At 53.2% G+C, this 26,465-nt stretch overlaps 11 protein-coding genes across 11 annotated transcripts; 5 read left to right on the top strand and 6 right to left on the bottom strand.

The window, feature by feature from the left end:
• Positions 1-586: 586 nt before the first annotated feature.
• J4E83_005520 (uncharacterized protein) lies at positions 587-1,303 on the bottom strand (the record flags this gene model as incomplete). Its single annotated transcript, XM_049332439.1, has 2 exons — positions 587-895; positions 959-1,303. The coding sequence occupies 2 exons, from the start codon at positions 1,301-1,303 to the stop codon at positions 587-589; spliced, it is 654 nt and encodes a 217-aa protein (XP_049188247.1).
• A 468-nt stretch (positions 1,304-1,771) lies between these two features.
• Positions 1,772-2,436, bottom strand: J4E83_005521 (uncharacterized protein; the record flags this gene model as incomplete). Its single annotated transcript, XM_049332440.1, has 2 exons — positions 1,772-2,092; positions 2,152-2,436. The coding sequence occupies 2 exons, from the start codon at positions 2,434-2,436 to the stop codon at positions 1,772-1,774; spliced, it is 606 nt and encodes a 201-aa protein (XP_049188248.1).
• A 339-nt stretch (positions 2,437-2,775) lies between these two features.
• On the bottom strand, positions 2,776-4,200 carry J4E83_005522 (uncharacterized protein; the record flags this gene model as incomplete). The annotated part of the gene is made up of 2 exons (XM_049332441.1): positions 2,776-3,330; positions 3,529-4,200. The coding sequence occupies 2 exons, from the start codon at positions 4,198-4,200 to the stop codon at positions 2,776-2,778; spliced, it is 1,227 nt and encodes a 408-aa protein (XP_049188249.1).
• A 359-nt stretch (positions 4,201-4,559) lies between these two features.
• Positions 4,560-5,787, bottom strand: J4E83_005523 (uncharacterized protein; the record flags this gene model as incomplete). Its single annotated transcript, XM_049332442.1, has 2 exons — positions 4,560-5,357; positions 5,479-5,787. 2 exons carry the CDS (start codon positions 5,785-5,787, stop codon positions 4,560-4,562), a joined length of 1,107 nt encoding a protein of 368 aa, XP_049188250.1.
• A 923-nt stretch (positions 5,788-6,710) lies between these two features.
• J4E83_005524 (uncharacterized protein) lies at positions 6,711-8,240 on the top strand (the record flags this gene model as incomplete). The annotated part of the gene is made up of 2 exons (XM_049332443.1): positions 6,711-7,174; positions 7,226-8,240. The coding sequence occupies 2 exons, from the start codon at positions 6,711-6,713 to the stop codon at positions 8,238-8,240; spliced, it is 1,479 nt and encodes a 492-aa protein (XP_049188251.1).
• A 143-nt stretch (positions 8,241-8,383) lies between these two features.
• J4E83_005525 (uncharacterized protein) lies at positions 8,384-10,068 on the bottom strand (the record flags this gene model as incomplete). The annotated part of the gene is made up of 4 exons (XM_049332444.1): positions 8,384-9,591; positions 9,641-9,827; positions 9,876-9,992; positions 10,045-10,068. 4 exons carry the CDS (start codon positions 10,066-10,068, stop codon positions 8,384-8,386), a joined length of 1,536 nt encoding a protein of 511 aa, XP_049188252.1.
• A 355-nt stretch (positions 10,069-10,423) lies between these two features.
• J4E83_005526 (uncharacterized protein) lies at positions 10,424-11,260 on the top strand (the record flags this gene model as incomplete). Its single annotated transcript, XM_049332445.1, has 1 exon — positions 10,424-11,260. The coding sequence occupies one exon, from the start codon at positions 10,424-10,426 to the stop codon at positions 11,258-11,260; it is 837 nt and encodes a 278-aa protein (XP_049188253.1).
• Positions 11,261-12,360: 1,100 nt separating this feature from the next.
• J4E83_005527 (uncharacterized protein) lies at positions 12,361-12,935 on the top strand (the record flags this gene model as incomplete). Its single annotated transcript, XM_049332446.1, has 2 exons — positions 12,361-12,519; positions 12,576-12,935. 2 exons carry the CDS (start codon positions 12,361-12,363, stop codon positions 12,933-12,935), a joined length of 519 nt encoding a protein of 172 aa, XP_049188254.1.
• A 3,825-nt stretch (positions 12,936-16,760) lies between these two features.
• MFS1_1 (MFS sugar transporter) lies at positions 16,761-18,512 on the top strand (the record flags this gene model as incomplete). Its single annotated transcript, XM_049332447.1, has 4 exons — positions 16,761-16,766; positions 16,824-17,252; positions 17,301-18,080; positions 18,141-18,512. The coding sequence occupies 4 exons, from the start codon at positions 16,761-16,763 to the stop codon at positions 18,510-18,512; spliced, it is 1,587 nt and encodes a 528-aa protein (XP_049188255.1).
• A 1,506-nt stretch (positions 18,513-20,018) lies between these two features.
• On the top strand, positions 20,019-22,949 carry J4E83_005529 (uncharacterized protein; the record flags this gene model as incomplete). The annotated part of the gene is made up of 3 exons (XM_049332448.1): positions 20,019-20,526; positions 20,584-21,139; positions 21,767-22,949. 3 exons carry the CDS (start codon positions 20,019-20,021, stop codon positions 22,947-22,949), a joined length of 2,247 nt encoding a protein of 748 aa, XP_049188256.1.
• Positions 22,950-23,263: 314 nt separating this feature from the next.
• Positions 23,264-25,624, bottom strand: J4E83_005530 (uncharacterized protein; the record flags this gene model as incomplete). The annotated part of the gene is made up of 2 exons (XM_049332449.1): positions 23,264-23,803; positions 23,852-25,624. The coding sequence occupies 2 exons, from the start codon at positions 25,622-25,624 to the stop codon at positions 23,264-23,266; spliced, it is 2,313 nt and encodes a 770-aa protein (XP_049188257.1).
• Positions 25,625-26,465: the final 841 nt, after the last annotated feature.

Genomic DNA, 26,465 nt, shown 5'->3' on the forward strand with positions numbered 1-26,465 from the left:
TCAATGGTGAGCGTGAAGTTCAACGGGTAGTGATGAAAGATGAGGGGCGAAGAAGCTGCAATACGTGAAGTGTGCGGGCGTTTGCCATGCTGGTCACACTAGCAGCGCTAGCGGGCGAGGTCGGTGAGGGCTGAAGGAAGGCGCGACGGTGAGGAAAGAGACGACATACCGATTATCGCACATAGCTGTAGTAGTTAATAGGTGAAAATAACAATAATGTCTAGAGCAAGTGATGGTGTTCCAGGGCAGAAACAACCAACATGCACGGTCTCGTTCGCGCATTAACAAAGGGCAGGTGAGATGAAAGAGCGACCACAATTGAAATGCGACTTCGGATACTATATATGTTGGAAACAAAGCCATTGCTTAGTATGGTTCAACCATAGCTTGTCGCAATACACATTTAAGTTGTTGATAGGTTCCTGAAAGAAAGCTCTGATTCATGTCGACTACCCCAGTATTTCGTGCGAGAAGGGGCTCGCATGAATAACCAGTCTTTCAAATCTTCTTCCTTGTACGGATACATGGATCGCGGAATCCAATGTTCAGTATATGAGACAGCGGGCTTCATGAATATGGCGATGCATCAGCGGGCCATGCTGATCTCAATGTTCCACTTGGACTCCGCTTTGGCGATCCAGCACTCGTTGCTCAGGATGTAATCACCCAAGGTCCGCGCGGATTGCTCTTCCCCCTTCTTCTTGTCATGCTCAATGCCCATTCGGGTGTAACGTGGGAGGAATGATTCTGCCCATGCGTGGTGAAGCCCAAGGCGAGTGTATCTACCAAACGTGGCGGATGCAAGGTCCCAAGAGCCGTCATAGTTGATACGGCAACGAACAAGGTTGTCCCATTCTAATTCATCATCCTCGGGGTACTCTACGAACTGGCCGACCTAGAATCCAAGTACCTAGTAAGCATTATGTTGAGACTCATGTATCTTGATAGGATCACTTACAAGAACTTGAGCACCCTGCCTCCAAACGATCATCTGATTCTCGACATGCTCCCTCTTGAATGACCAGAGAAACTTGAACGATGTAGTCTGACTGTCAAGGAATTGATCCAAGGTTGCCTTAGAGATGTTGAAGAGCAGAGTGGCGACTGCGTCTTGGATCTTGACATCGCACTGTACCCCTATAGAGGGCAGGGAAGGCTTGTAGAGAGCCATATCGATAACGTGGGCATGGTCGGAAGGTGCGTTCGCAGGCAAATGCTCATGGACGCATAGGAACCACACAGGAAGATACTCGGTGTCGATGGACCAGGCGCCATTGCGGTCGCAGCTAATAGCAAGTACCATCGTGTTTGGCTTATGAGGTTGATGTGTGTTGTGTGGGGAGCAAGACTTCGTCCAAAGTTGTTTTGATTTCATACCAAAAGCTTGGACCACAAGGGGAGAGCAAACGGCGGTGACAGTGCGCGCAAGTCAAGGTGAACGAGGATACTCCACTTTTGTTAAATCATGGAGAGAAATCTGACGTGTAGCGCGTGGACTGGGAAATTAGTAGGCCGTGCAAAATAGGCAGATATGTTCCCATGTCTAGAGGCGAAGTAATCGTGCTCGTTCGGTAAAGCTCCTTCAGTAGTTTGGACTGGGTCAGTAGACGAGAGTTGAAAAAGAAGAAGACACATGATGAAGATAGATTTCAAAGTATTCTAGTGACATATGAGACTCTGAAGTCATGTAGGAGACAGGAGAAGCTCGCACTATTTAGAAGTCCATCATAAAATCCTTTCCGCTTCCTCGTTTGAGTGGTCACGGTATGACTTACTCCCAATGGAATTCCCTGGTCCAGCGAGTAGAGTCCCAGTACTGACCCGCCAATAGGTGATCAGCAACCTGCGTGGCCAACATTGCCCGCTCCGGCTGGCCTTCAGTAGTCTCGAAGCGGAGAGCCGCGAGGACACCACCGACATTGACCGTGGCTCCTGCCCAGACATTCTCCCAGGTGTAGAAGCCGATCATTTCAACGGAGAAGTAGTCGCGGTAGGCTGCGTAGGTGATCTTCCAGGCTCCAGTCGCATCAATAGAGCAACGGAGGAGGTTATCGAACTCCAGCAAACCCTGAACTTTGGCGTACTGGCCCACCTGTGAGTAGTTTCGTTAGTGTCATGAATTCCTAGACGCCTCTCCCAACTGTCACTTACCAAAACTTCGTTGCCTTTCTTCTTGATAATGATACGATCGTAGTGGCGATCGGTCTTAGATTCAAAGTCCATGTGGAAGAGCTTGGTGGGATGGAAGAACTTGGTGAGAGTATTCTTGGAGATGTTATGAAGAGTTGTAACGATGGCGTCTTGGATCTTGATGTCGGTGGTGACCTCGCCGTCGTTCTCCTTGAAGGTAGTGAGATCGATGATGTGGGGATGATTGGCTGGAGCAGTGGAAGGAAGGTCGGCAAAGCTATCGACAAACTGGATGTGGTGGACCATCGTGCTGAAATTGATGTGTACTGAGTCGTGTTGTGTTGTTTTGTGTTGTGTTGTGAGAATCTTGGTGGGGGAGACGTGTGCTTTATATAGAGAGAGGCTCTGCACGATACCAGCATGTAATCACCCTGGCGTCTCCCGTGCAAACGGTCCCAGTGGCGAAATCTTTCACCGCATAACCTTATTAGGAAAGTACCTGCAAGTCTATTTGTCCTTCTCTCACCGTGATCATAGTGCTAGAGGTAATATAGGTATGTTTACTGCCTGAACAAACGCACTGAAGGTTACACATGAGACTCTTAATGCTGCATTCTGTCGTCATGGTCTACGATACATCCGAGTTTAGCTGTCCCCCGTTATCCTGCGCAGCATCAGCACCTCGTGTTTTGTGACGAAGACGCTGTTAAGTGCCACCGAAGCATCAGTGGGCGACTGCGACCCCATGTTGTCAAGCGCATCGACCAGATCACGCACCTTCGCGCCCTCCCAGCCTCCTTTGTCATCGGTCCAGAAAACGCGTTTGATGCCCACAGACGCCATGTAGGATATGCATCGGTAGCAGGGTCGGGAAGCCAGGACGGTCGGTCGCTTGTCGTCCTTTGTTGGAGTCGGCGGGTGTTTCGTGCGTGCTGGCCTCGCCGGCTCTGGACTAGTGAGCTCGTCGTGCAATGAACCTGTGGCAGGGCGTGATGGAGGTAGCTTCGCGGCGTCTTCATCAGGCCCTTCGCAGCACACCTTCGGCGCACATTGCCAGCCCAGTCTTACGACGTACAGATCGGCTCCATTCAAACGTGGGCTCTTGGTCCTGTCTTTGATACTGCGAGAACTCTGTCCAGTCTGTCCCTTTGGCATGAGCATTGGCTGACTCCTGGCGGTCGGGGGATTCTGTCTTTCATTCTATGGCCGTCAGCATGTGTGATAACAGATCTTGGACGACGCACCTTTCCTGCTTTATCACGATCATTGGATGACACTTCCGGCGACGAAGACGCTTCAGAAGCGCTCGACGTTGGAGACTGATTGTAGCATGGAGCTACGATGGTCTGCTTACGCGCATGTTGTCGACCACTGTGTTTGTGTTGTCCATTGTTGGACTTGTTGCCAAGCTTGTGATGATGATGATTCTTCCCTTTCTTCGGACGGTGTTTCTCCGTACTGTTCATTTTCGACAAGGCCACGTTCTCGTTCTTCTCCTGGTCGTGAAACACAGGGTTCAGTCTCGCACGATCCAGATGCAGAGGATTCAAATCGCCACTCTTGAACACCGGACTGGGCACTGCCAGAGGCCGCGGTGGACTGGGCCAGTGCGGCCTCGCAGATGGCTTTGACATAGGAGTTGATTGCTTCCCTTCGTAGTCGTGACTTTCGTTTAGAATCACCCGATAGTTTAAAGCACGGTTTTTCGGAGGACACCGCGCTAGATGCCAGCGTGCTGGAAGCCGAGAGAGCAGAGTGAATCGCCATCATCTCGCTATGCATAGATAACGGAGTGTTGGCGAGCTTTCCTCCACCACCCATACCCATGCTTTCAAACGGCGTAAACGTCTTATTCACATGACCTCCCGGTATACCTAACTCTCGCTTAGTCGAGGAGCGCAGTGGAAGGCGCCCGGTCTTCAAGGCACCACCGTCGAAGCCAGAGCGATGATCATTGTAGCCCTGACCGATGACTTTACCGCCACGGACTATGATGGCTCCATGGCGGTAACGCAAAGGCGACTTGGCAGCCTGCTCGAGGCAGAGGTTAAGGTAATTGTCAGTCTTCATTTTGATGGACGGCAGGTGTGACTGGACTTTCGATGCAATGTGGTTAAAACTGGTATTGCGAGTGAGTACTGCGGATATTTGATTTTCTTCGTGTTGAACCTGATAACAGGATCGTATTGGGCAGCTAGTAAGACGTGTTTTGGATGCACAAGGAATCATGGGTGTGAGTCTTGACGCGTGAGGAAATGGCACCCGCGTTAGCGTCTTGGCAACACTCAAGCTTCACGCGCTCTTTCCTCTTCACACCTCCATCGCAGACGAACGCGTCATCGTGGAAACGCAATCAGCCTGCGCAACCCTATGATTCATACGAAAGTTATTGTATATACAAAAAGTCCCAATGATCAACAAGCGGACGCCTACTCGGCCCAGACAACCGCGCTGAGACCGTCCTCGTTCTCCGGAATACCGGCAGCCCCGATCCTGAGGTCCGCAACGCGCTCTCCCAACTTGCCAGTCGCCGGATCTCTTGGTACGATAGCTACGTTCGAAGTGGTTTGATCACCAATAGCGACGAAGTCACCGGCCTTGTTGATATCGAAAGTACGCGGGTATGTGCCGTAGGACGATGTGAGGGCAGTCCATGTCAGGCTTCCGTTAGGAGAGATGCTGAATTGGGTGATTGAGTCGTTGGGCCTGAACTTCTTGTCGTTTCGGTTGCTGGTGTAGACGAAGTTTCCCTTGACCTTGATCTCGCCGACCTTGGTACCAGAGACGGCGGTGGCGTTGCCTTGGTACGGTGTGAGCGTCTGCTTCAGGGTCAGAGACATGCAGCCTCCTGACGCTGGGTATGACACCGCCCATGCCGATACGCTGTTGGAGAGCTCGTTGGCGATGAAGAGGACTGTGCCGTCTGCAGCTCGGCGAACGCGCGAGTTCGCTCCTGCCGGCGCCCAGAAGGCACCGTGCCTTGGTCCTGTTCCAGGTGGCGGCAAAGCAGCACCGCATTCTGTGAGATTGCCAGTTGTCTGGTCAATCTTGTTGATTCTGATCTTATCGGTTCCGAGATCAGGTACGATCAAGAAGTCGCCAGACGGGTCCACAAAAGCATGATGCGGATGAGGAGCTTCTTGTCGGTAAGGGTTGACGCTTTTACCAGTGTACTTGATTGTCTGAAGCGGCTGTCCGCCATTCAATGGCAGCTTGAAGGTTGTCAACTGCGAAGTTTGGCTTTCGGTCGATTAGCAACATTCGTGTTTTCTCAGGGCTGCTGACTTACTAGTGGGCATTGGCGATGAAGCTTTTCCCATCCGGACCACCATAGAGCGTTGTCGCAACCACACCTTGAGGTGTAGAGCCCTTTCCGATTGAGGTCACGTTGCCGTTCGCACCCGTGGAGAAGGACACCAAGTTTCCGCCTCCTTGGCCCTGGAAGACCTCATCTGGAATATAGAGCGCCTTTCCAGCACTGTCGTACGTAATCCAACTAGGGAGCTTGTTGCCAGTAGAAGCCGAACTACTGAGAGTCAAGGCATTGCTGTTGAACGACAGGTAGTTGATGGTGCCGGAGTAGTGCGTCGCCCACAAGTTTGCCGCACTTGCGGCCGTGCCGAACAGCGGTAGAAGGAGTGAATGCGAATGGACCATGATGATTATGGTTTGCGAGTCAGGATGTATCTGTTACTGACTTTGAAGCACAGGGAAGTAGCATCGTTTTGTATGTTCGACGTGTGTTCTTTGACATTTCCACCAGACCGCCTTGCGTCACGCGCCCGCACTCGACATTTCGGAGCTACGACGATGAAACACCTGACTACACCCTCTTGGACTAAACAACCGACTCCATCATGCGTTTTGCTGAAAGCGAGGGTGCCACTTCAGCCTCGGTGAGTATGCGATTGTCCAAGCCGGTTAAAGGCCGCACGTCGGACAATATATAGTAATCTACAGCCATGTTTCGAGCAGGGGTACAACGTTTCAGCCGGTTGCCGACCCCAGGTTGATCAACATGGCGAAATTGCAGTAGCCTTGCATTTCGGTCTTTCATCTCGGGCACGCGCATGTTAAGATCTCTTGGCCAGGCCTTATACCGGGAATGCAGCCGCCACGCCGCTGCCCTATGTCGGTACGTGGATGCGGCTGCAGCGCACCTGGACACGTGTGTGGGTATAGACGAGGTGGCATCTCTTAATCTTTCTGCGACCAATCTTTGCCAAGAGGTAAATCAAGCTGAAGTCACCGCTTCTTGGTATAGCCGTAGCTTGGAAGTTGTCGTGCGATAGAGGCAAGATCTGTTATTACCAGTACCAAATCCTCTTGGAATCCCCACGATTCCGACGAAGGATCCAAGGAAAGAGCAAGGTTTCCACTCTGGGCATTCTCATCCCTTCATCGCAGTCATGTCTCCTGGTCAGATATGTTTTCTGGGTCTTCAGCCGTAGTGTATTGGCTCAATATGTATCTCACCATCAGAATCCACCTCTAGGATTCAAGCAATCCATAAGTATCGCGAGGACGTTAGCGGATGAATTTTTCCTGGGCAGCCAAGCCACTTTCCGACTTCCAGAATGATGAAAGAATACTACACATGGCTGTTTGCAGCCTGCGCTCTCTTTTCTTGCACTACCGCTGCAAACGCTACATTGAGCGAATGCCTTGAGTCTCGCCAGGTCCCTGTATATGCTGCAGGTACCAAGAACTACACTCAGGCAGTCAAACCCTTCAATCTTCGTTTACCATTCAAACCGGCTTCCTACGTCGTACCACAGACCGTCAAACAAGTTCAAGATGCTGTATCTTGCGGAGTTGAGAGTGGTGTCCAAGTCACCCCGAAGTGCGGAGGCCACAGCTATGGATCACATGGTCTTGGAGGCGAAGATGGACATCTGATTGTCGACATGCGCCGCTTCAACAGTGTAACTGTTGACCAAGAGGCACACACAGCTGTTATAGGAGCTGGCGGTAGACTGGGCAACATTGCTCTGGCTCTTTACGACCAAGGCAAGCAAGCCATCAGTCACGGAACATGTCCTGGGTAGGTCCTCATCCTTATCATCAACACCATATATGTACTAACACTTTCCAGTGTCGGTGTAAGCGGTCTCACTCTTCATGGAGGTTACGGCATGTCCTCTCGCCTGCACGGCCTTACACTCGACCAACTTGTCTCTGTAACTGTCGTCCTCCACAACAGCAGCGTAGTAACCGCGTCACCAACCTCCAACCCCGACCTCTTCTGGGCCCTACGAGGCGCCGGCGCCGCCTTCGGCATCGTCACCGACTTCAAGTTCAAAACGTTTGACGCCCCCGAAAGCAACCTCGTATTCTCCTACAACCTCTCCCCATCCAACACATCGCAACTCGCCAACATCCTGACCGTCCTCCAAAACTTCACCATCCACGACCAGCCCCCGGAGCTAAACATGCGCATGTTCCTCCCCAACCAACTAACCGGCGTATACTACGGTAACCGCAGCGCCTTCGACACCATCATGAACCCGCTGCTTACCAAACTCAACATCCCGCTCGAGGGACGCGGCGCCGGCACCGTCTCAACGAAGAAATGGATCGACACTTTGACATCCTTTTCCAACGGCCCGTTGCCGCAACCAGAAATATACGACTACCACGAGAACTTCTACGCCAAGTCACTCATGCCAGAGTACCTCTCCCCCGCCGCCATGAACGCCCTGGCAGATTACTACTTCACCACCGCGCGCAACATCCGTGGCCGATCCTGGTACCTCCTCATCGACATGCACGGCGGCTCCGGCTCCGCCATCTCCAAAGTACCCGCGGACGAGACGTCGTACTCGCACCGCAACGCCGTCTTCAAGATGCAGTTCAACGACCGCATTTTCCCCGACAGCGCGACGTATACGCCTAAGATGATGGAGTTTCTTAATGGCTGGGTCGATGCGATTGAGAAGGCGAGCGAGGGCGAGCAGTTTGGCATGTATATCAATTATGCGGATACGAACCTTACCAAGGCGGATGCGCATTCGAGGTATTGGGGGGAGCATTATGAGAGGTTGGTGGGGATCAAGGGGGTGTATGATCCGCAGAAGGTGTTCGAGGGGCCGCAGTTGGTAGGGAGCTAGATCTTTTAGTTGTAGGGGTAGATTTTCGAACTGAATGCGAGCGACATGTGAACATGAGAATGATTGAGAAAGAAGTGATCTGCTTGCTCGAGAAGAAAGTCTATACGGCCTACAAATACACATTTACACACTTGGATCTGTGTCTACAAGAACTCGATGCCGACGCCGAAGCTCAGTCCTTTCCTGCCTTCCTCCTTGGCCCTCATGACGAGTGGTAGAGAGAAGTTGATCTCGAACCTCGCAACAGGGTGTGCGTATACGAGGCCTAGACCAGCTGCCGCACTGGGAAGTTCAGCGGTGAGGCTGGAGAAGGACTTTTGAATCGCGCCAGTTACGTCGCTTGAGCTGCCGAATGATCCGTCTTCTTTCTTGGAGTTGGGGTTCTTGAGTGCGAGGAGACGGCCACCGTTGATGAAAGCTTGGAGACGGAGAGGTGTCTCTTTGCCGACGCGCGGGATGGGAAGGAGGAGCGATGCGCCACCAGCAGCGTAGATGTCGCCACCTAGTGCATCAGCGCCGTCACGAGGACCAAGACCAGCGATGCGGAAGCCACGAACGTTGTTGGGGCCGCCGAGCTGGAAGCGGTCGTTGATGCGCGAGGCCTGGGGCTGGCTCTCCCCGCCCAAAGCCATGGGGTAGAGAAGTCCACCCCGTAGACCAGCAGTAAGCGTGATGCCTGTGTTGCCGAAGGGGAGAGCGACTTGCGACTCTGCCTCTGTCTTCCAATATGCGGTGTCGCCCTTCAGCGGTCCCCAACCTGCGAGTTCGGATACGGTCTTCAAGAAGTAGCCGCTGCTAGGCAGGAGAGGGTAGTCGCGCTTGTCGTTGACCCAGGTATGCGAGATGCTCGACTTGAATGAGTCACCAGCATCTGCGCGAACAGAGGGCGATGCGTTCTCAGCCAGACTAGTCACCTGTCGCCAGATGCCAGAGTAGCCAAATTCGTGTGTCGCACCGTTCTTCATCCTCCATAGTAGCTTTGAGTTTCCACCCTTGAGGACTTCCTCATGGCTTGCCCAGCTCTTCAGTGTCGAACTCGCGAATCCGTTGACCTGGAACTTGAGATCGGGGTTGCTGAGGATGGGACTGTCGAAGGCGAGGGAGTAGGCCGACCGTGTTCGCGTGCCCAGCGATCCGTGTGCGTTCAGCGTCTCGGCTCCACCAAGCAGATTTCGAAGTTCGGCGTGGACATAGGCATCGGCTTCAGAGGCTCCAGCCTCAGTTCCGGTCTTGATGGTATAGTTGCCGCGCTCCTGGGCCGAGATGTACACGTCAACATCCGTGGGGGAGGAAGAGGCGATGGTCTGGTTTGGACGGTCGAGGTAGACTGATATTGGCGACTTGAAGATACCTAGCCAATGTTAGACAAATGTGAGCCCCTCCGTCGCGTATTGACGTACCAAATCGATTGAGCTTATCGGTAGCTTCGCCAACTTCCTTTATCGCATCTTCGAGGGTATATGGCTGGTCCCGGTTTGCGCTCAGCAGGGGGTCGACTACTCGCTCGAGGAAGCTTCTTCGTGTGCGGTTGGCGTGAAGGATGCGGACCGACGATATCGTTACGGGTAGCGACGAGTTGTCTTCAATCTAGCACAGCCTCAGCAACAGCCCCAATTGAATGCCCAGAATGCATACCAGCTCTCCCAGCCTCTCCTTCGACCTCTGCTGTTGGGCGTAGAGCCGCGCATTGAGCTCATCCTGCTGGCGCTTCTGCTCGTTCAGGTCCGTCTTGTTCTTGAGCCTTTCGAAGACCTGGGGCCCAATTAGCAATGTGCCGTTACTGACATGATGCACGACTACTCACATCGTCTTCATGCGGCGAAGCCATTGGGCTGTCTGTGTCTGCGTGCGTGATGCTTGGCGTTGTTCAGAAACCTTGAACTCTAGATCGCCGCGGGCGGCGGATGCACGTGCGCTTACTCTCCAACTGTTCCAACGTCGTCTGGACGTGCGACCCGAACTCTTTCACCAACGACCTAATTCACCTATCGCGCCTGCCTTTGTGATTCTTATCCTTTGTCTATCGCGGGGTAATCACTGAAAAACGTGCCACGCCTTCTGCACTGTTATCTGGTGGCCACCTATACAGCGCATCCGATAGTCGACGTCAACTATCTCCGCCCAGGAACACGTCGACTACCCCAACCACCCACTCACTCACTCTTCCCCCACATTCACATACCATGGCGACGCCAGCAGCCACCAAGCGCCTCACAAGAGAATACGCTTCCATCTCCAAATCACCACCGCCATTCATTACTGCACACCCTTCGGATAGGAACATCCTAGAATGGCACTACATCATCACCGGCCCACCAGACACACCCTACCACGGCGGCCAGTACTGGGGCACGCTGAACTTCCCGCCCGACTATCCCTTTGCGCCGCCCGCAATCCGCATGCACACACCGTCCGGTCGATTCCAGCCCAGCAGCCGGCTGTGCCTCAGCATCTCCGACTTCCACCCTAAGAGCTTCAACCCCGCATGGGAAGTCAGCACGATTCTGACGGGTCTGCTGAGTTTCATGACCAGCGACGAGATTACTACGGGTAGCGTCCGGGCATCAGAAGCAGAGCGGAAACTCTTCGCCAAGCGCACACGGTGGTGGAACAGCACAGGCGGCGGCAGCAAAGCATCTGGGTCAGACAACGCCGGTGGTCGCCAGAACGGCAACATCCGGGCTGGAGATGGCGGCGCAAAGTTCAGACACGAGTGGCCGGATGTCGACGAGGAGAATCTCAAGTGGATGAAGGAGAACCGCATCGACCCCCTCACGGGCCTACCACGGCCGGCAGCACCAACCCCCTCGCAGCAGCCAGCCTGCTCGCCCGACGTCTCGGGTCTGCGACGACGCCCCGGCACAAGCGCAACGGTCGTTCAAGATGCAGCGCAAATAGCGCGAGATGCAGGTCAAGGCTGGCTGAGCCGCAACAAGTGGAGGATCGTACTCGGAGCGATGATGCTATACATCCTAGTCGCGAGGGTACTAGGCGACGGTGCAATCGCAACTCCTGCTTAGACGGACTGGTCATCACAGGATAGGGCATAATATAAGGATAGTAGGGTAATGTGCATCAGCGGAAGACACAGGTCACGAGTCGTTCAAATCGGCATTTACTTTGGCGTTGGCGGGCGCTCGGCATACCCAAGTTTGAGTCGAGCACTCTGTATGATACCTTTGATAGTAGCAAACAAGGACAAAAACATGCTAATGTTCTTTCTCCAATCCGCTCTCCAGATGTCTTCTGGTCGGTAATGTTTGACTCTGGTCTTGCGTTACTCGCCACCGACTATCACCGCAATGCCCCTGTATTATCTTGAGACTTTCATAATAGTGTTGGCACACGGTACTCCGTACCTACCTTACTCCCCCATCCACCTCAAGGAGACCTGACAACCCGGGCACCACAGCCTCGTCGCGTCGCCACAAGTGCTGGGTGGACCCAACCGGCAAAACTAGGCTTCTTACGGCCACGCTAGCCACGCGACATGCGATGACGCAGTGGAGATCCCCCACCAGCCACAGTATTTCCATGCCTCCATTCCAAGCAACCTCCTCATTCGAACTGACATTGCAATGTTGTTTGCACAGCCCAATATTGAATCTCACACTCGTGGTTCGAATAACACTTCTCCACACGTCAGCAAACCAGCCGACTCAAAGTCCTAGCTAGCCCTGTGTTTCGCATCCCCCACCCATCCCCGTCCCGTTGGTTGGTCCCTGACATCGAGCGCTCAAGGTTAACAAACGCATATTCCCAGCTGTACATGCAGGGATGCGCATAGACTGATCGGCAGGGTCGTGGCGAGCTACGGCGGGCGATTGGGTGGCTGAAAAGCTTCAGGTAGGTTACCCTTTCACGCGTAAACGTGCTTGATAGATCGCGCCGTGGCCTATGATGGTATGTGTGCATGCGGACTTTGTGGGACGTGGGATCGACGTTTTTTACTTCGTGCAGGGTCTCGGTCCCGGTGTTGTGGGTGAGAGGTTGGAGGTATATAGGTAGGAGGGGTGGGACGCTGTTGGGGTTGTTTCGAAACATTTTCGTTGACATTTTCGCTGTTTTCAAGTCATTTGTGTATTCTGTCAGTCTATCATTGCTGTTACTGCAATCAAGCATGCTCTTCTCATCTCATCTCTCCTTCGCCATTGCGAGCGCGTCCATCTCCGCTGCGCTGCCGACAGATTTGACCAACTTCCTGCTCGTCACCACCTCGCAAATAGATGCTAGTGCGAATACCTCCGAACTCAAAGCCGTATCCGCCACCTCGTTATTCGTAAGCCCATACATCAGCCCTTCCAAATAACCCGTCGGAAATCTAACCTTGCACAGGACCCCTTCCACCAACCTGCCCTTCTCCTCCGCCTCACAGGCCCCGGTTACGGTTCCCTGCCCAACTTCACCCTGGCAGACGGCACACTTTCCACCATCGCGTTGGCGCCCTTCGGCAACACGTATTCTCGTTTCAACAGTACGGTTGTGACAGCCGGGTCGGAGTTGCAGTTCCTCGCCTCGGTGCAGCCAGCGGGCAATATCGCGTTGGACGAGGGATACCTCTTGACGGTGGATGGCCAGAGGGAAGGCTGGACGATATGCGAGGGTGCGCTGAGTAACGAGGTATTGAGCTGGAGGGGCAATGCGAGTGATTGCACGAAGACGTATGTGCATGCTGTGTTGAAGGCGCCGTACTAGACTCGAATGTATCCGAGTAGCCGAGCCAACTTGGCCAATTCGAGTAACAGCAAATGATATTCGATGGCATAGCCTCAAGAAACTTGACTTTCATCCTGTGCCGTTGAGGAACTTGCGCCACCAGACTGTCTCCGCGTCCAAGAACCAGGGACTCGCTGCTGCAATCAGTTCTTCTGGTGATGGCGCAGTTCCTGGACCCAAGTGTGCGAGAGCCATGATGAAGACGTCGCAGGTTGTTAGGCTTGTGCGTGCAAAGACGCTGTTGGTGATGTGATGTGGCATGGTAGCTCTGACGTTCCTGATGGTGATATTGTGTCGGAATAGTATGTGTCTGAGCGAAATCTTATCGGCTAGACGGCGATGGAGACCCGACGACAGAATGAAGAAGGCGAGGGTAGTTGTCAAGATATCAGGATATTCGAGTATGAAAAGTCCCACAGTGTACTGGATGATATATCTATCATCGGCCGTTGCATGGGTGATATATTTCGTATGTTTCGGGGGTCAGCTATTCGCGCTTTCTACTCGATTCTCACAGGTGAGAGCACGGTGTACTTCACCGCCAGTCCCCAAGTCTGTCGAAGAATCTCGGCGATGGCGATTCCAGCTGAAAATCCCACGCTGACTTCCCGATGAGGCAGTGCGCGATGCGTCCTCGTTGTTTGCCTCTTCTGATCTCCACCAACAGGCTGGAAGCTTGGGAGCGGGATATATGCTGTTCGCCGATGCGAATGGCCAGTGATACCGACGTCGTGATAATTGGTGGGACTAGCACAAGCTGCGGCCCGTTGCACGCGTGCTGACGGTCTTGTGCGGTTCGCCACGGTAAGCCTCAACAAGTCGATGAAAGGCTGGCGTTGGCTTTGTCGCTTTGCTGGTTTGATGGAGGTTTGGCGTAGGGGAAGATGATTGCGAGTATATCGGAGTTGAGGTGTTGATGCGCAGTACGTACTAGCAAGTACATGTAGACATATGACATCTTGTCATGTTTATAGCAAGGGCAGCTGCCCGCGTCAGCAGGTCCACCCACGCGATCTCATGCAGGAGTATCACTCTTCCATCTCCGCCAGCCCAATAGTCAAGGCCCAACTAGGAAAGCAACGATGGGGTCTGGGTGCGGTACGACTCGAAAACATCGTTTTCCAAGATGACGTTGGTCTGTGATGAGGCTATAAGTGTGCGATACTGTGATGCGCGTTGCGATTGGGAGGTGGTGTGGTGTCGCGTCGTGCTACTGGTTCGCTTACTCGCGGTGAGCAGCGAATAGAAGGCGGAAGCTTCAACTTGGAGACCTGAGAGGTACTCAAGTTGCTTTTTCGAGAGATGAGCGTGGAGACGACCATGGGTGAATATGCAAACTTAAGGGATGTTTGAATATTGAGGTCCGAGTTTCGCAGCGAAGCGAAGCGGATGTGGATGTCGCCGAAGATGGCGGAAGCTGGCAGGTTCAATCAGGAAGCCGGGCTTCTGCTCAAGAGTGCTGACAAGCGTTCTAGACTCCTCAGAGTCAGTTAAGGAGGTAATGCGATAACAGAAGGTTTTCATGGCGGAGCCTGAACCCAACGAGATAGGCCGTATCATGTAGCCAATGTCTCTGATGTTCTTTTCGAATGTGATGCCGACATCTTCTGCTGCACGGTGATGGATGAGTCCACTTGCTTACATTCTAAGGGTAACTTCAGCCTGGTGGTGGTCTGGGCTCAAGCCGAATTGGATTGGATATTGCGAGACGTCCGACTTCATTGTGTGGTAACATATCCCCAACTCATTTCCACAGCGTCATTGTATGACAAGACGTAGCTATCAGGTACCTGCAGCACAGCGCTCAGACTACGGAAGGGTATCGGCTCGACAGATGTCATCCGTGTGGTCACAAACCCATTTCGGAATCTTCGAGAAAGACCACCCATGTCGGACAAGCTCTGTTCCTCGATGTTTTAGCTAAGCTCGGGATTTTAGAGCCCTTGTAACAATACCTAGACCCACATAGGATGGCTGGTGAGGGTGAGCTTATTATCACACCACATCAACGCATTGAAATGTAGGACAGGCTAGACGGTCAGTAGCCAGGCTCCAAGACCTACCTCAGGTCCCGCCAGGGCTGTCAAGACAACATTTGCATGTGTCCGTCGTTATGCTCGGTATACTTAGCCCGCAGTCGCGTTTTGTTCCCAACTCTTACTCCATTTGTATACTCTTACGGCGTGGGCTCGGTAGTGGATGTCATGCCGGAAAGCGAAGATACACGACCCGGCGTTGATTAAGAAGCGGTATCATCTGAAGAACGCCCTGAATTACACAAGAGCTGCTAAGATCTCATCGACGCGGATTGCCGCCAAAAGCAGAACGCTTGTGCTGCAATGGCGCGTTATACGTCTTGCAAGGGCGGAAGCTGTAGAAGAAATGAGAAGGTGGTGGCCGCTTCTTACCATTCTGTATGGACGGAATTGCTGGTTGTGCTCAGGCTCATCCGAGCGGCGGCCATGGGTGTACCTAAGGCACCTTGAAGATGCAGTAGTCCTTACCGAGCCCCGCATCTTGATGAAATTGCTCTCCTTGGATTTCATCTTGGCTTCGCCAGATTTCAAAACCAAGCCACAATGCTGCGCACGCCTGTCAGCAAAGAGGCCCTGAAACTGGGTGCGAATGGCATCGCCGGCTGTGTTGCTCGAAACAGCATTCGATGCGATCGTCCGTATAGGCAGTCGCTACAGAGAAACGCCACAATTGTGTTTTGATCGAACGGTTAGCTGGTGTTGGTTTTCCAGGGCGGAGTAAAGCCAGCCGAGAACTGGGGTCGACGGTTGGCGGCGCCGCTGCATGCTTGGCGCCGAAGCGCCTCTTACGTCGCGCGATCGCAACCTCCTGGCCTCTCTTGCCATCTCATCTCGAAAACCACAGCACTTTGCTCGCATTTTAGACAGCACCCTATGTCCGGGAGGTTGAAAAGCACTATCGCATTGCTTCTACGTGTTGCCAATGTCAAAAGTTGACCTGATAAGTATGTTCCTAGGATTCCACATTCACTGTGGTCGCGAGATGATCGTGCGATTGCCGCGCCTCTGCCCAGGCTTGTGGCCAGCGCAGGATTCACGCTTCGGTCTATCTTTACAGTTGATGGCCACGGCAAACGCAGAAAACCACCTGCAACCTGTCAGAAGTCGGGTGCTTGAACGTAGCGGAACCGAGTACCTGATCCTGGAGTGTGGTTGGAACACGAAGCTTATGCTCTGCGGATGATTTTCCATATTGAATTATGGTCCGAGACAACAAACCAGTATCTGCTGTATCTCATGTCCATGTCTCTACACCTGCGGATTGCCACGCACATCAGGGCGGTTTCCATTCCACAACATTACTGGCCTTTACTACTTGGACGCCTTGCCAGTGCGACAGCACGGGGCCGGAGTAGTATTGGCAGGTGCCATTGCATTGGAAACCAACACGGCGTCAAATTTGCTCCTATTGGATGCCGTTATGCACAACCACTATGGGGGCCACCCAGCCATGCACTACCCCAGGACATGTTGCCGGTTTCCTGTAGGATCTGCGTAAGCCCTGGTTCAACACCCGTTTGCGGGGTCACAACGCTCTCACATGTAACCAACCACATCTCCCGTCAGCAAGGCTACAATCGGGCAGTAAAGAGTGCTGTAGTGAATAGTGAACCCCAAGACTTTCCGCACAGACTACATCCAGTAGGATCACGCGCTCTCTCCGCGCTCTTGGGACCATAAATCTGCAGCCTCCCAGCTCTTGACTGTCCTCTCTCTCACATCGCCCCATAACTTTATCAACCCATACTGGTCACATCGACTTGGCAAGATGAAGGTAGGACCTCGTTCTCCCAATTGCTCCTGAGTGCACTCGCTGACAACAGCGCTACAGTTTCCACAAATCTACAATGTCTACGCCATTTGCGGCTTCGCCGCGCTGGGTGGTATCCTCTTCGGTTTCGACATCTCGTCGATGTCGGGTGCGCTGGGTACTCCCGCTTACAAGAACTACTTCGGCAACCCTAGCGGTACTCGCCAAGGTGGTATCACTGCGTCGATGCCTGCAGGTTCTCTCGTTGGTGCTCTGTCTTCTTCCTTCCTCGCCGATCGACTTTCGCGTAGGAACGCTGTACAAATCGCCGCCCTCATCTGGATTGTTGGCGCTATTCTGCAGGCCGCCTCCAACGGCGTTGCTCTCCTCTGTGTTGGTCGTCTTATCGGTGGGTACGCCATCGGTATCTGTTCCGCCATCGTTCCAGTGTACCAAGCCGAGATTGCGCCCAAAGAAATCCGAGGTAGAGTGGTGTCTTTACAACAATGGGTATGTCACTCTTTGATACGTGTACGTAATCCAAACTGATCCTGGCAGGCCATTACCTGGGGTATTTTGATCCAATACTTCATCCAGTACGGCTGTTCCTTCGTCGATGGAGGCGTCAACAACCCGAACCAGAGCACTGCGGCCTTTAGAATCCCATGGGGTGTTCAAGCTGTTCCTGGCGCAATCCTCTTCATCGGATTCTTCTTTTTCCCTCGCTCCCCTCGATGGCTGGCTTCCAAGGACCGCTGGGAGGAGGCCCTACAGGTTCTTGCCAACCTCCACGGAGGCGGCAACGTCAACCACCCCAAGGTTCTTGCCGAATACAAGGAGATCGAAGAGGCGCTTGCGTTCGAGCGTGAGATTGCCGAGACTAGCTTTGCCGCCCTGGCCAAGCCTCGCATTGTCAAGCGTGTCATCCTTGGTATGTCCATCCAGATGTGGTCGCAACTATGCGGTATGAACATCATGATGTACTACATCGTTTTCATCATGCGTGGGGCAGGTATTGCCGACGAGCTCCTTACTGCGTCAATTCAGTACATCATCAACGTCGCCATGACCCTACCAGCTATCCTCTACCTCGACAAGTTCGGTCGTCGTCCTGCTCTCCTCTGCGGATCTTTCATGATGGCTGTCTGGCTATACACTACAGGTGCTCTACAGGCTTCCTACGGTATTCCTAACCCAGACACTACCGACAAAGATATCTCTTGGGTGGTACCTCGCGAGCACAGCGCCGTTTCCAAGGGCATTGTCGCTTGCTCATACCTCTTCGTAGCCACGTTCGCAACCACATGGGGCCCGACGTCATGGACCTATCCGTCCGAGGTAAGTTCTCACTGTAAGGGATGCATGTGAAACATACACTGACTTGTTCTACCTCTGTAGATCTTCCCCGCCAAGGTTCGCGCGAAGGCCGTGTCGCTCGCTACCGCCGCCAATTGGACCTGGAACTGCATTCTTGCTTTTGCCGTTCCCCCTCTTCTGTGGTCCATCAACTGGAAGATGTACATGATCTTCGGAACATTCAACGCCGTTGCCTTCATCCACATGTTCCTGACTGCCCCAGAAACTAAGGGCAAGACCCTTGAAGAGATGGACGACGTTTTCGACTCTGGTCTTCCTGCCTGGAAGGCTGGCAAGGTTGAGTCGCGTCTCGACCGTGTCACCCGCGACATTGAGGCCGGTAACCTCAAGGTCGGACGTCACGGGCACGACCACGATCATGTCGAGAATGTCCACGCTGAGCCCAAGGTCTAAACGGCCACCTTTAGCGACATTGTCTATACAATGACGAGTGCTGTATTTTGCCACCCTTTGGTTCCTGGTTACTGGGACTAGATAGGCTTTCCAGCGGTATTTTGGGTTGCTTTCGGTTATAGAGTTACGACCATCGTCGATGACGCGGTTCACGACTCTACCCGAGCGACTTCAAGTTGTTTAACTCGGGCAGCCACGTAGCATAGTCCATGAATCCATTCACTAATCTCTTATTCCCACAATCGTACCTTACTATCCGGGTATAGAGTGTCAAACAGCCATCACTAATCACGGAAGGCCTACACATGTAGCTTAGTTGACTTCGAGTGATAGGTTCGGGCTACAAGGGCGAAGCGATTATAGTCCGTCTTGAAAGGCAGAAGCGCCGAAAAAGAGCCGCATTGTCTTGGTGACGCGATACTGCGTTTCGCGTCCATGCAGGGGCTGTGTGAACCAAATTCCATCGCTATCAGCGATTCCCATTGCGGATATAGGATGGCGCAAGCCCAAGATGTCGCAACACCAGGGCCAAGGGTGTTGGCGATATTAAGGCGCACGGGACCGACTCAGCGTGTTCAGCCGTCCACGGACCTCCTGCTCTCGACGAATGCTGTGGCAAGGTCATTGCAGGAACGAGAACGAGTGGTGCGCTATTCAGCACACGAGTGTGTAGGAAAACCTTCGCATGCGTTGCATATGCAGGAAACGACCAGAAGTTCTTCGCATGGACGCCTTATACCTGTTGATCCCTTCTGGAAATACCGCAGAACGGCACGGAGATGGGCGACAATCTACCCAGGGTTTATTTCCATCATGGGGGCGACCGACAGAGTTTCGCTTCGGCTGAGTCGCCGATTTGACGCGAAAGCGAAGAAACCACTCAGGTACAGGTGCAACCCAACTGGGCAGCAACGTAAGTTTAAACGCACGAGGGGATTCAGTTCCGACTGGTTACTTTTTCGCTTAAACATGCTGATCCGATGTTATCGATGATGGGGAAGCAGATCCCGCGCCCCGTTGTGGAAATCCACGATCATGCCATGCGCCGCTAGGTCCCCCGAGCCCAATCAACTATCACCAGGGACTAGCACTGGGGCTCTCAAATCCGCGCCCCCGTTCTGACCCCGTCTTCAGCTGTATGGTTCATGACATGGCCAAGTGTGCCAAAAACGCCACGAACCCGTCAGGCACCCATGCATCGAGTCAGTCTCTGGGGTAGTGTCCGTAACGCCTTCTGCTGTTTGCGTTCCTCTCATGATGAACCGTCTGCCACCACTGCAACCACACTGAATTATAGTTGCAACATGTTCGCTGATCAGCATCTTGCAGCATCTGCGTCGATCAGCAAGGCCACCAACACTCTCTTTGATTGAAATACCCCAGGATTCCACGTGGATATCGGATTCTCCAGTTCAGTTCGCCATCTCAACGAATGCGCTCTCTACCTCACCCTCATTCATCTCATTACTTTCGAAGTCGACGGAAAGACACCTGACTACCTTTACCATGTCGGACAAAGACTCAGAGTCCGGCGTCACTGGCGGCGTACAGGCCAGCATTCCTATCCTTATGACCATGTCTGCATTCCTCGCCATCGGAATGTACAACATGGTTGAGATCCTCTTCCTCATATTCGCCGTCTTCAAACAACGCCGCGGGTTGTACTTCTGGAGTATGCTCATCGCCGCAGGAGGAATCGCCCCTCACGCCATTGGGTTCATCCTCAAGTTCTTCCAAGTCACGAAGCTCGACTTGCTTTCGAGCGCCATCATCGGCGTAGGGTGGGTCACCATGTGCCCGGGACAGTCTCTTGTACTGTACTCTCGCCTGCATCTTGTTGTTGCGGACGCCAGGAAGATCAGATGGGTGCTCTACATGATCATCTTCACCACGATCGCTCTCGGCGTCCCTCTATTCACCTTCGCCATGGGCGCGAACTCCAAAGATTCCCTCAAGTTTCTCCCGGGATTCGAGATCTACGATAAGGTCCAGATTGTTGCTATTTCAGTCCAGGGTAAGTGTTTCCATCCGAGCCGCATGTGAGACAGACACTGACTTTGTACGCCTGCAGAGATGGCCATATCGGTTATCTACATCTTCCGAACAGTAAAGATGCTCCGTGGAGATTGTGGTCGACGACGTGGATCTCTACGAAAGCTTTTCATCCACTTGATCATCGTCAATGTCGCAGTCCTGGCCTTCGACATTACGCTTATCGCGGTCCAATTCTCCGGCCACTACGAAATCCAAACCACATACAAGACGGCAATCTACAGCATCAAGCTCAAGATTGAGTTCTCTGTCCTCAACCGCCTTGTCAATCTTCTACAACACAAGAACCTCTTCGGCGATGGCGCTACACGGTGCCATGATGTGGAAAGGTGGACGGACAACAAGAGGACGTACAGCTCGAGCAACCGTGGCGGATTCACAAAGATGGAGGAGAGTGGCTCGATGGCGAATAGCGACAAACACTCTTCCGTCGTGACATGCCCGGCCAAGGCCAGCTTCCGCATGACAGGGAAAGCTGATGTGGAGTTGGATGACATCATGGATGATGCTACGTTGTACTCGGAGGGCAGCAAGAGCCGAAATAACTCGGGCTGCCAGGGCGATTGTCGCAGTCAGTGTTGATACCCAGGTAGTGTACCGTAAAGGCAACTGCTTACTATATAACGAATGAAATAACGACATAATATACCCCATAACGCGTTCACGATGCGGTTGATTGTAGCTACGATGTGCATGTTGTCGTAAAGTCATGTGGGAACTTCGAACCATATGCAGAGAAAGCTCGAGGGTCATCTCCATGGACTCATGAGGCGCCAAAGACAACAGCACCAACGCCTAATTGGGGTACCAATTCTATAACACACTCATGCCGCGATATCGTAACAACAGCTCAGTCTTACCTGACACCAGGTGAGGTTGTCTCTCACTGCCCACAGCCACGTTTTGTCGCCACGCTCGTTGGCTAGCCTCTCACAAGTCATATAAACTGTCTATTGCGGTAGGGGCTTCTTCCATCCTCTATCAACTTACTTTTACCCCAAAAGTCGATTCTTTCGGCATATTCCACTCAAACGCAACTGGAAAGTCCAAAATGGGCGTCACCACACAGCACCCAGCGACTCTACAGCCAGCGCAACCTCCACCCATGACAGCCCCACAGAAGTTATCTACTCCGACATGTTCCTCGATATGTAAGCAGGTGATGTCGCAGTCTGAAGCGACTCCTCTAATGTCAGAGAAAGGATTCAGGGCAGCTCCATCACAGTCATCGTTGGTCAATACCCATCTCGGACCTACACCCTTCCTGTCGCTCTACTCTGCGTTCACTCTATCTTCTTTCGCGATCAAATCACTCGTATCAACGCCGCGGTGTTGGAGGATCATACGGATAGCAAGAAGCGCAAACTCTCCACTTCCAACGATGACGTGGTGGTGATCAAAGAAGAGGATGGAGAGCCAGCCAAAGAGGAAGACACTAAAGAGGACGCAAAGAATGAAGAGAAGGTGATCAGATTGCCAGATGTGGATCCCGCCATCTTCGGCCTCTTCCTCAAGTTCATCTACAAGGACACATACCCATCCAACGTCGACGCGAGGACTTTGCCAAACAGCGCCAATCCTTACTCGAGGACAGCCAGCGCAGACAGGACTGTTTCCGTTCCAGCGACGACCGTAGCACCCCATTCATTATCCACTCAGACACCGTCTCACTTGCAGCTCAACGGCCCACCCGCCCATATCCGAAACTGGACTCCAACAAACATGCCACCCCCTCCCATCCCACACAACATAACCTCTCCGCAGCCCATCCCCCCCTCAATCCACGCCTGGCTTCTCGCCCAACGCCTCGGCACCTTGTCCTTCATGAACCACACCATCCAACACATCTATTCGGGAATCGGTCGTCACTTCGCCCTCACACCCACGCTCATTGACCATGTATGGCGGGAGACCACACCCTCATCCTCTCCCATATCAACGATTCTAACGCCATCCCCCCTCCGCTCCCTCCTCCTCCACGCCTTAACATCGTACTGGTCGCAGCCGGGCCCGCAGCAGAACCCCAACGCCATAATCTTACGCTCGCTATCTGTGTCACACGGACAAGGCCATTTCTCGACGGGTTTGAAGGACGCGTGGGATAGGCTGTTCGATGAGCATGAGGATTTGAGGAATGAGTTTATTCATGGGTTGCAGGCGGGTCCAGGGCAGTTGGGGGTTGTGGGGGCGTATTTCGCTACTTCGGGGACTGTGGTCGTGGGAACTGGAGGTGGGGGTGTGGGTAGGAGCGAGGCTATAAAGGGAAAAGAGAAGGAGAAAGATGAGGGTGTTGGATGGGTGGATACGGGCAGGGGGGTTCTCATCAAGGAGGAGGAAAGTGGCGAGATGAGAGTTTTGGATGAGACAAAGGCGACTCGTGTGTGAGCGGGTACACTCTTCTTTTTTTCTGGCCGACTTCTTTCTAGTACGAGTCGAAAAGTTTGGAGGGCGGGATCGGCGTTGGAAGCGTACAAAAGTGAACGGCTTAGGCCAACTACGATTTTTGGGCAAGGAAAAGTTGGCGTATCGATCATAGAGTCAGTACTCCATCATACCTTATCTACGGTGATCGTCGGGTATTTACATCGTTTGCTCCGCTCCTCGGCTCCTTTTTTGCTCATTACTTTTACACACCCCTTCAATCCAATCTTTCAATATACACGTCGTGACTCGTCGCAAATACCATGAATGTAAGACCCTTAATGAGTCCAAGCATCAGCAACACGTTCCTGCCACTCATGCTCCATATCCTCTGCGCACTGCTTGCAGACTCCCATACGGCAAACATGAATGTCGCACTCCCAGAGCTCTTCTTTGACATCTTCGTTGCAACGGTCGCAGAAAACAGGGACAGAAACATGCTGTTTGTAGCCAACAGCGGTGTGTAGATACGGTCGGACTTCCAGGCTGTTAATGGCGACCTCGTCGGGTACAGTCTTGAGGTTGATAGGGTGGAAGATGTGGCCGTTCTTGAGACAGTAGTGGTCTTTGAATGATGACCTGGGCGGAAGAGGAGGTGTAGCGTGATCTTCTTTGGGAAATGGGGCAGGAGGGATTTGCTGGTCGGCAAGTACATCGAGGTCGAGACGTTCGGAAAGAGGGCGTTGTTTGGTATGGTCGTAGTCAGACATCCAGTCCTGGACAAGAAGACGTGACTCGTCGCGCGGCAGCTTCACTTTCTTGTCCTTGTCGAGGCGGTTGAACTCGCTAGCGGAAAGAGGGCCATGCATTACGGTAGGCTGGACTCTGTTAGTTGCATCTGTAGTGGTTGAGAGATACTTACACACCTCCACATGCTCACTGCGCTCGTTGAATGGACTGATCTTTTCGTCATGTTGAAAGTAGTAGGTAGGTTTGAAGGGGGCCTTGAGCTGACTAGATAGGGCTAGCAGGGGCAGTGGATTAGGTGGGGCAACCGGTGCGACTCGTGTGGGTGGTGCAGGCGGTGCCAGAGGTACAGCTGGTTTCTTCCTCCTAGGCGGAATATCGACAAGCTTGACCATACCGGGTGTGACCCGCATGAAGGGTACGGCCGTGGCGTCATGTAAGGTGAACTCTTCGTCCAAGTCATCCTCGTCGTCGCTGTCAACCTGGCTATCCGCACCACCGCAGAGCTCACACTCTCCTGGAGCGGCGTGACAACGCTGTGCGGCTGCGAAATCCGCTTTCATGGCTTCGTTAGACGCCTTCAGGGTAGCGTATGTGTCGTCGAGAGTGAGTCTTTCAGCATCGTTTCGGTCTTGCGCCGCCATGCTAGTCGCTAGTCGCGCCTCTGCTACGTCGAGCAAACGGTCTTCAACCGTTTGCAGTGGGCCGCGGAGGCGGAACACCGTAGATTGCAGAATTGCGCCATTCTTGACGTCAACCTCGTTACCAGGATGGGCCGCGAAGTCTTCTTGTTCGTCTTGAGCCGCCTCATCAATGACTTCGTCTGTGATTGAGAGGTCGTCCTCTTCCAACTCGTACCTGACATCTGTTGTGAGCAGTGACTCATTATGCAACCGAGATAGCGGTGCCTTGGAAGGAGATTTTGCGTACTCAGAGATATCGTTCAGCTCAGGATCATGTTCGCTGATTTTGTAGGAAGTGCGAAGCTCATCGTGCGACGTCTCTGTAATGGGTGCCATCCTCTCGAGCTCCTTAGGAAGCTTCTTGCGCATACGTCTTCTCGGAGCTTCGGGAACAACGGGCGGAACTGGTGGGAGCGAACGGAACTGGCCATGGCGTTCGGCGTCGCTACTACGGTATGTATCAGTATGTTCTTCTGGACGCCACGCTAGAGAAACAGCTGCGACGCGCCCCATGTCGGCTTCACGGCTAGCATGAGATGGTGCAGATGGGAGTAAGCCTAACATTCGCTGAGCTTTCCGGTTAGTGTTGCCCCAGAAGCCCTTGGGCTTTGATGGCTCCATGTCAAGGCCCTCTTCCGTGAATCTCGTCTGTCTGTCCGACGCGCTCTTCTGAGTGGTTATTGCCGACATAGAGCCTCGCCTTGTCGATATCGGGCGTATCGGTAGGCTATCGTAGCCGCCATCGTTCTGGGCTGGACGGCCTACAGAGGTACTCCGGGGTCTACCAGGGCTAGGTCCAGGGTCCACGCCCAGCAACAGTGCAGCCTTGATAGGCGTCAACGGCGGTAGAGGCGACAGCTGGGGAGTAGGCTCATGGGAGCTGCTCGGGCGGTCTTGGTCCTTTGCCTTGCGGCCGAATTTGCCATGCCTCTTCTTACCCTCAGTCGCTGCTGTTGATGCGCTTCCTGTTGTGGGTGTAGGCGAATGGGCGGCCGGCATATTCGAAAAGCCATCGGATGGGCGCGCTGGGAGAGGGCGATGACGGTCGCCTGGAGGGCCACTGTCGTGTGCGTAGGAGTTGACCATAGGATTCGAGGGCGCAGAAGGAGGTGAAACATGAGAGTGTTCAACTTGATCCGTATGCTGTGCTGCGGTGACACCACTCGCATTCTCCCTCCCAGCGAATGAGTCAAGACCGAGATTGGGGGTAGTGTTGGAGCGCGGTGCGTTGGAACGGCGCGTGTTGCGGCGTCTCTGGCCGCCAACCATCACGGCGGCAGGGCGCATGCTCCACGCGGGGTTGGCGGAATCAGGTACGACCATTATCCCAAAAGAGATATATTTTCGTGTACTGTAGGGTAGTGCCGATTGGCGGTGGTGCAGGTGCGCGATTCGAGTGCGACGAGGCAATCAGACCAGAACGAAACCAGCGACCCAGACCAAAAAAGAAGCGCGACACCTATCGGTGCATTGGGAAATCGCAATCGGGTTGCGGTTGTGGAATGTGGTGATCCGCTCAAGTGGTGACTCGACCACAACAAACCGAGCTTGGAGCTCTGTCCACCAACAAACGGAGCGTGTTGCCGCACAATAGCGGCAGTGAATGAGGAAGGCGCGGCATAAAGATGACGTAGGCGAGGAGAAACTCGAGACCAGCGAGTGAAGAAGGAAATGAGAGAATCCGTCGCTTCCGATATGTTTACTACGTGCGGTGACGCCTGTTGAAGAGACACAGATTTGGGAAGGAGCATGTGGCGACGGAAAGAACGACCCCAAAGAAGAGAATTATAGAGTAAATAGAGTTAAACGACGCTACGAGAAAAAGAAGACCTTTGCTCCTACAAACCATGTAATAAGATCTGGGGGTATCTTTGTGTACGCGATTGTGCTACAATCCATGACTTCGCTCGTGTAGCATCCGTCTCTGTGCACTGATCTCAAACCCAACGTCACGTAACACCCACTGCACCCGAGACCGAAAACGCTTGACTGACCTTCACAAGAAGTCGAAGAATAAACGAGGGAAAATTTCTGAACCCGTGCTACACGCTGGAAACGCGGATGTTGTCTCGACGTCGCAACTTCTGACTCCTGCGTCTAAGGCCTGTCA

This window comes from Alternaria metachromatica, assembly GCF_023757995.1.
Source record: "Alternaria metachromatica strain BMP 0045 chromosome Unknown scaffold_11, whole genome shotgun sequence".
Taxonomy (NCBI): Eukaryota; Fungi; Ascomycota; class Dothideomycetes; order Pleosporales; family Pleosporaceae; genus Alternaria; species Alternaria metachromatica.